Below are 7,344 nucleotides of genomic sequence, written 5' to 3' on the forward strand. Positions count from 1 at the left end.
GAAGTGTCTTCTCTTTTTAATTTACAAATAGATATGTTTAAACTTTTCACAGAATCCTCACTTCAGTGTCCAAAGTGCTTGTGCCTTATTAGAATCATAACACATCCACTCACATATTCACAGACTCAGAGACTGAAATAGTTACCCACACATGCACAGACACGCAGGCGATCACGCCTATTGCTTCGTATGTACGTGAGCCACCACAAGTGATCTAAGCACATGTTGTCATCTAATAAATTTAGGTAGCATTTGAATGAAAACATGCCTATATATAAACAATAAACTCAGGCACATATATGTGGGGTCACCTATGTATTACTGGCTGACTCAGACCAAAGGCCTGTTTGTGTTGTGCAAGTATGTGTGTGTGATGACAGAAACCACAGAGACACTAAAAAAGAAGTGGACACCTGTTCTCTGGATAGCACTGGGAGAAATTCCACTCCACAGTCACAGCGCATGTTTGTGTGTGTGTGTGTGTTAGAAACAAGTATGGTGACACCGTACTTTTCCTGTCTCACGTGGACTAGATGCCCATCACTTCGTTTATGACCCTTCCCTTTTTAAAGGCCAGTATGGAGCCAGAGGGGCTTCAGCAGGGGATTAAAGTCAAAGTCCTTGCACTCTTCACACCAGCAGCTCACCCACTGACCAACTTATCTGGAAGGGTGTGGATATTTCCGTAAAGATCCATCGTGGCTATAAAGGCTGAGGAACACTGATGATCATTTGGAAAGATTCACTTTACAAGTTTGAAGTCTTTAAGATTTGAGCTGAAACCTTAGGAAGCTGAATCCATTAAGATTCACTTCAGCCTTTTTTAAGCGTTAAGTTAACTCGCTAGAATTTTCACGTGACGAAATTTTTTTTCAAGACTTTTTGGCATCTTAAGCCAATTGACCAAAACTGAAGCTAGAAATAACGACATCACCTGCAAGAGTAGATTATTATACGGGCAATAAAAGTGAATACGTTGGAAATTCACCATGAGTAGCAGTGGGATCGCTACAGTTTCATCCCGGGATCCACAGGCTTTCAAACGGACTGTAAAGAAGATAAAATGTGCTGCTATGGTGGCCAATTTGGCTAAAAGTTGGCAGGGATGGGCTAAAGAACATGCTGGCAAGCAAGAAGCCATGCCAAGTGGCTGGATGCCTTCATCTGTGGAGGAGGAAGATAAAAAAGAACGCAACCATGTTGTTAAACTTACAGTTACCCCACGTGTAATCTTAGCAGATCCCAGTGACAATAGTGAGAATAAGATCAGAACCTGCTCTGTAAACAAGACCGTTCAGCCAAAACGCAGCGAGTGCAGCAGCAGCGATGTAGTTAATGCCATTCGTGGCAAGATGGAGTCAGGTCCTGAGGAGACCAAGCCATTCATGGGCAACGAATCACCAACACGGCGGCGGCAGATGAGGGCACTACAAAGTGGAGAAGGAGGCGGGAGGATACAGAACAGGAAACTAAAGCTCCAGGAGAAGAAGTTGGGGTCAAGAAGCAGCAGCGTGGACACAGATGACAGCGGGTTGGGAGAGGAAAATGGGCTCAGCGACAACAATGAATCTAAAACCGAAAATGGCGAGCTCCAGTCTAAAAAGCAGACCAACAGGCCAAAGGTAGAGTGGCTAATAACAAAGATCTTTAACGATACGTTTAAACAATATCAATATAGTTTTAAAAAAACTGTTAGAAATGTATTCAGGTTTAAAGGTAGATCAATCAACATTTTGATCACATTGACAAATCCATAGAGATTTATCCAAAATTTTAGGTTTTTCTTTAACCCTTAAAACATTCTTCTTCTTACTATTTTGGTTTTATAAAGTGTTGTTTCATCTTTCAATCATTTTAAAAAATATATTTATAGCATGGTTTACGGGAGGAGGAATAAGTGCAAAATAAGTGCAAAATACTAAAATAAAAGAAAAGTAATTGTTGGACTAGCATGACGTGAAACACATTAACATGAATGATAACATAAGTCAGAGACAATTGGATATTTACATAATATCTAACCACAACATCTTTATAAGAGGTTTCTTCAAAATATCTTTAGATACACTTGCATTAGATTTAACTGTCACGTTTCCCTGTACCCAACATTGATATTGTTATTTAAAAAATTTCAAATAATAAGTCAAATAAAAGAGAAGAAAAGCTATTCAGGGATACTTTTTCTTAGTTATTATTATAAAGTGTAGAAAGACACGTGAAAGCACACTGATAGCAGAAAAGCTCCACAACTCTTTATTTTAGAGGTTATTTGTAACTGTCACTGAATGTTTTGGTAATGACAGCCTTACAAAAGAGGCGGAGTATTTTGCAGAGTTTTTGACAAGTCGGCTTTTTACAACTATATTAAATGTCCCCCAGTCAAAGACACAAAGGAGAATAAATTCCCCTAAAATAGAACAAGTCACACAGTGTGAATAAACAAGATTAAGCAGAAGTGCCTTTGATGTCACCTGAAGAAATCCAACTCCCTCATGGACACCAAACATCATAACAGTTACATAACTGCAATACTGAAATCTCTCCCATAAAAGGCAAAGGCTTTTTTAGTGGCCCTCTAGACATGTTAAAGGGGTTGCCAGAGAGCAAGTCCAGATCATAAAACACATGCTGGAATGCAGTGCAGTGGAATATATGTAAATAAATATAGTTACACCCTGACCTTCAGGTGGAACAGTCAGCGAGAGGAAAACAGGGTGAAGGGAGAGAGGTCAATGAAGGACATGAATTCGAGGTAATATGAGACACTGAGAGAGACAGTGCAATTATAATCAAAATATGAAGAAAAATGGTTTCTGAAATTATTTTTGTTTTATTGCTGTGTATTTTTGCTTTGTGTTGTTCAAAAATCCTGTTAAAGCATCAAAGGTGTGCATTATCAAGTTAAACGAGACTTAAGGAATACAGAGAAAAAAGTGATGGGCATACCAAAAAGGTAACACTGCTATTCATAAATCTTTTATCTGCTAGTAAAAAGGCAAAAGAGAAGCTAAAAGAATGTAGAACTGTTGAAAATGGCTGTGTGTGCCGACAGCAAACAACACCTATCAAATTAAACCAGTTTACATGACCCATGATTTATCTGCAAACATATATTAGCATAAAAAGTAACAATAGTAGTAGCACTTTAGTAATAAATGCTAACTAACTTCAGCATATCAGGCGTTAAATGAAAATGAAGTAACCTATCAAAGAAACTAAATTCAGAAAATATTATATGCATGCGTTATTGAATTTCACCGACGCTGCAATTTAAAAGCTCATGGTTAAATATTTCCCTCTAAAATAAACGCGAGTTAAAGTATGCCATTTGCAGTTAATGAAAAAAAAATTGTAAATAAGTGTTTACCACTGCTCAAATCCATGCCAACACTGTTTTATTAGCATAGAGTAAAAACAAATGTTACAAATTCAGATCAGTTCAATTCACAACACGTTAAAGTCTAAGGTGAGACATTAATAGAAAGAAAAATAAGGAATAGCAGCATTATCATCTTGAAAGTTCACAGAGTTTTGTGGAAGGTCCCTCCGTGACACATCTCAAGATTTCATAGATCAAATACCAAAGAGATCTGATGACACTCTTCCGAAGCTCTGGAAAGCTAAGACACATACCAGGGGAATCGGGGTGGAGTGGGGAACTGTGGGGGTGGAAAAAGTTTTTCTGAAAAAAATATACTAAAGAAAGATTAGGACACCCTCTCCTTTGGTTTATATAAGGTTCTCATTTCCAAGTACTCATTTATTTACATCCATGCTTCTTTATTTGCACATGTGCAGTCTCACTGTATTTATCGACAGACTAGGGATCAATTTCACCAACTAAAACATAGTTTTTAAAAGGACTAAGGGTTAATAACTCTACAGATTCCTATAGTGATGAAATACACTGCAGGTTTTTCTTTTGCTTTAAGCTCACCCAGCGCTAAATGAACAATACACAAATGTTTTGACGACCTATGTACTCCTCTTTAATAAATTTCAAAAGACATGTGTTGCTTTGCGCTTTTGTTTCCTTGAAAAGGTTTCAATGGATTTTTCAGTTTTGATTTTAACCTTTCTACAGATTAAAATTGCCACCACGGGTGACATCAGAAGTCGCTGGCAACAGTGGTCCGAACAGCACATTGAAGGCCAGAAGCTCAATCCCTTCAGTGAGGAATTTGACTATGAGTATGCTATGGCCCAGCGCCTCCACAAGGGTGACTCTGGCTATGGACGACCCAAAGAAGGCTCCAAGACAGCAGAGAGGGGAGACAGGGCCCAGAAACACATCTACAGGGAGATGGAGGAGATGGTCTGGATTATAAGAGACATGGGCTTCAAGGATAAAGAGGGTAGAACAATCATAACTTTTGGCCGTCTCTTTGACCGCTACGTGAAAATCTCGGACAAAGTGGTGGGCATTCTGCTTCGCTGCCGCAAACACAAGATGCTGGACTTTGAGGGGGAGATGGTGTGGAAGGGGCAGGATGATGATGTCATTATTACGCTAAAGGATTGAAAAAATATTATGCGTATGCAAACGTACCTATAAATCTCATACATCAGAGCTCCAGTAGAAACAACTACTCATTCTGAGCATGCAATGTCATGTACGTAAGGAAAATGTAGTATCTTTATAATGTTTAAAAATTAAACATGCATACATATCTAATGTTTCATACACACACACACAGACACACACGCTAGAGTCATTAGTTCTTCTCATATACCTGACAGATTATGGGGTGAAGGGAAGCTATCTTTAGCTTGCAAACCATGCTCAACTTGCTAACTATGTTACATGCTAGAAGCCTTAAGAATCCATCGCAATGTCAGTCATGGTAGAAGGCTTTACTGAGTCTCCAACTAAACAAACAAGGACTTTGAGTTAATTTCATCTAATAATTCATGACAGAATTGACAAGGGAAGTTTATGTTCGTTTAGCTAATTTTGCTAAAAACATGCAAGCAGTGGTAGCAACTTACTAGTCTTGTTTATTGTTTGTTTGTTTTCTTAAATAGTTAAAAAGTACTTTAATGAGACCAATGTCTGCGTTTCCTTAGTTTGTTTTTATTTGTTTTGTTTTTCGTCTTCTTTGGAATGACAGTTTAAGACTAAATAGTTAAATTAAGCTAAGCTAACATTTATTTTTATGTAGGAATATGTGACATCTTTAGAAATAGAAATAATGGATATAAATGTACCTTAAACCTCAGTTTTCAACTAAAGTACTTAAAAGCACACTACACCAGTCTTTCTTACAGGACTACAACCATGTTTACTCTGGACCATGCTCACTTTCAAAGATTTAATCTCCAGTAAAATGTTTGGTCAAAATGGCTTTCTTATTTGGTTGACATACACAACAAAAATTAATTGCAAAATAATGTAATTATATTTAGACAAGGGAAAATGACAATAAAAAGAAGCTTACATGCAGTAATGTGAATAATGTGAATGAGTTTGAAAAACTTCTGCATGTTAAGTTTGTGTAAGGCGAGATTTTTTTGAAATAAATCATTTTAGAGCAAACATTTAAATGTTAAAATGGGATCATCTCATATTAAAATTAAATGAAAGAGGTGCTTTAAATGTCAAATGTTTGCTTCTTTCAAAGTGAAAGCGTGGATGTTCTTTATATATGTATTACAAAAACTGTAAGCATTTGTATAATGTGTACAGTTTTTTAGTTAGTTTTTAGTTAATTAGTTTATTTTCAGTATTGTTGTGGTCAGAGTGGTGACACATGCTATGTGGAAGCAAACAAAGAATAAAAATTAAATGCTGCTTTTGTTTTTCTATATATATACTCAAACTGTGTTGCATACTAAGCTTATTTCAGTTTGTTTACTGACTGTGGTGTTGCATTAGGTCACTCTAGCTGACAAGGCTAGTATGTCATTGTTGAGTTGTGTGTTGTATGTTTCTGACAAAAACCTTTTTGCTTGCGTGAAAACAACAGTCTGCAGAGCATAAGCTTTAAGATAAAAGATATATGTTTTACATCAAACTAAAATAATATTTAAAAAATAAATAAACCCAGGCAAACTGGTTAACTGCACTTGAACATCAAATGCAATATCCTACATGATCACCTTAACCCAAGGAGAGAAATTAAATGTTGCATTTAAAGTGGTTATGTTGCGCACAACGGCGCTTTTACAGGGAGTGCAGAATTATTAGGCAAGTTGTATTTTTGAGGAATAATTTTATTATTGAACAACAACCATGTTCTCAATGAACCCAAAAAACTCATTAATATCAAAGCTGAATGTTTTTGGAAGTAGTTTTTAGTTTGTTTTTAGTTTTAGCTATTTTAGGGGGATATCTGTGTGTGCAGGTGACTATTGCTGTGCATAATTATTAGGCAACTTAACAAAAAACAAATATATACCCATTTCAATTATTTATTTTTACCAGTGAAACCAATATAACATCTCCACATTCACAAATATACATTTCTGACATTCAAAAACAAAACAAGAACAAATCAGCGACCAATATAGCCACCTTTCTTTGCAAGGACACTCAAAAGCCTGCCATCCATGGATTCTGTCAGTGTTTTGATCTGTTCACCATCAACATTGCGTGCAGCAGCAACCACAGCCTCCCAGACACTGTTCAGAGAGGTGTACTGTTTTCCCTCCTTGTAAATCTCACATTTGATGATGGACCACAGGTTCTCAATGGGGTTCAGATCAGGTGAACAAGGAGGCCATGTCATTAGTTTTTCTTCTTTTATACCCTTTCTTGCCAGCCACGCTGTGGAGTACTTGGACGCGTGTGATGGAGCATTGTCCTGCATGAAAATCATGTTTTTCTTGAAGGATGCAGACTTCTTCCTGTACCACTGCTTGAATGGTAAATGGCCTGTATTTATATAGCACTTTACTACTCCCTAAGTAGTAAAGTATCCAGTCATCCACCCATTCACACACACATTCACACAGTGGTGATGGCAAGTTACATTGTAGCCACAGCCACCCTGGGGCGCACTGACAGAGGCGAGGCTGCCGGACACTGGCGCCACCGGGCCCTCTGACCACCACCAGTAGGCTACGGGTGAAGTGTCTTGCCCAAGGACACAACGACCGAGACTGTCCGAGCCGGGGCTCGAACCAGCAACCTTCCGATTACAAGGCGAACTCCCAACTCTTGAGCCACAATCGCCCTAGAAGAAGGTGTCTTCCAGAAACTGGCAGTAGGACTGGGAGTTGAGCTTGACTCCATCCTCAACCCGAAAAGGCCCCACAAGCTCATCTTTGATGATACCAGCCCAAACCAGTACTCCACCTCCACCTTGCTGGCGTCTGAGTCGGACTGGAGCTCTCTGCCCTTTA

General features: G+C 38.2%; 1 protein-coding gene across 2 annotated transcripts; it reads left to right on the forward strand.

Annotated features, from left to right (window-relative positions):
* Nucleotides 1–756: 756 nt before the first annotated feature.
* Nucleotides 757–5,807, forward strand: abraa (actin binding Rho activating protein a). 2 transcript variants are annotated; one of them, XR_014277013.1, is made up of 3 exons: nucleotides 757–1,622; nucleotides 4,085–5,032; nucleotides 5,244–5,807. XR_014277013.1 is itself a non-coding variant. In XM_082534909.1 (2 exons), the coding sequence occupies exons 1-2, from the start codon at nucleotides 990–992 to the stop codon at nucleotides 4,520–4,522; spliced, it is 1,071 nt and encodes a 356-aa protein (XP_082391035.1). In that variant the 5' UTR covers nucleotides 757–989; the 3' UTR covers nucleotides 4,523–5,807. The 2 variants fall into 2 exon arrangements, 1 of the variants encoding a protein (XP_082391035.1); XM_082534909.1 differs by having other exon boundaries at nucleotides 4,085–5,807.
* Nucleotides 5,808–7,344: the final 1,537 nt, after the last annotated feature.

Source organism: Aulonocara stuartgranti, assembly GCF_965226115.1.
Source record: "Aulonocara stuartgranti genome assembly, chromosome: 5".
Classification (NCBI taxonomy): Eukaryota; Metazoa; Chordata; class Actinopteri; order Cichliformes; family Cichlidae; genus Aulonocara; species Aulonocara stuartgranti.

Bases quoted from the DNA above. Each gene is read 5' to 3' on its own strand.
- abraa (XM_082534909.1), top strand. From the start codon at position 990: ATGAGTAGCAGTGGGATCGCTACAGTTTCATCCCGGGATCCACAGGCT. The intron at 1,623-4,084 runs GTAGAGTGGCTA...ACCTTTCTACAG, and splicing joins AGCAGACCAACAGGCCAAAG to ATTAAAATTGCCACCACGGG.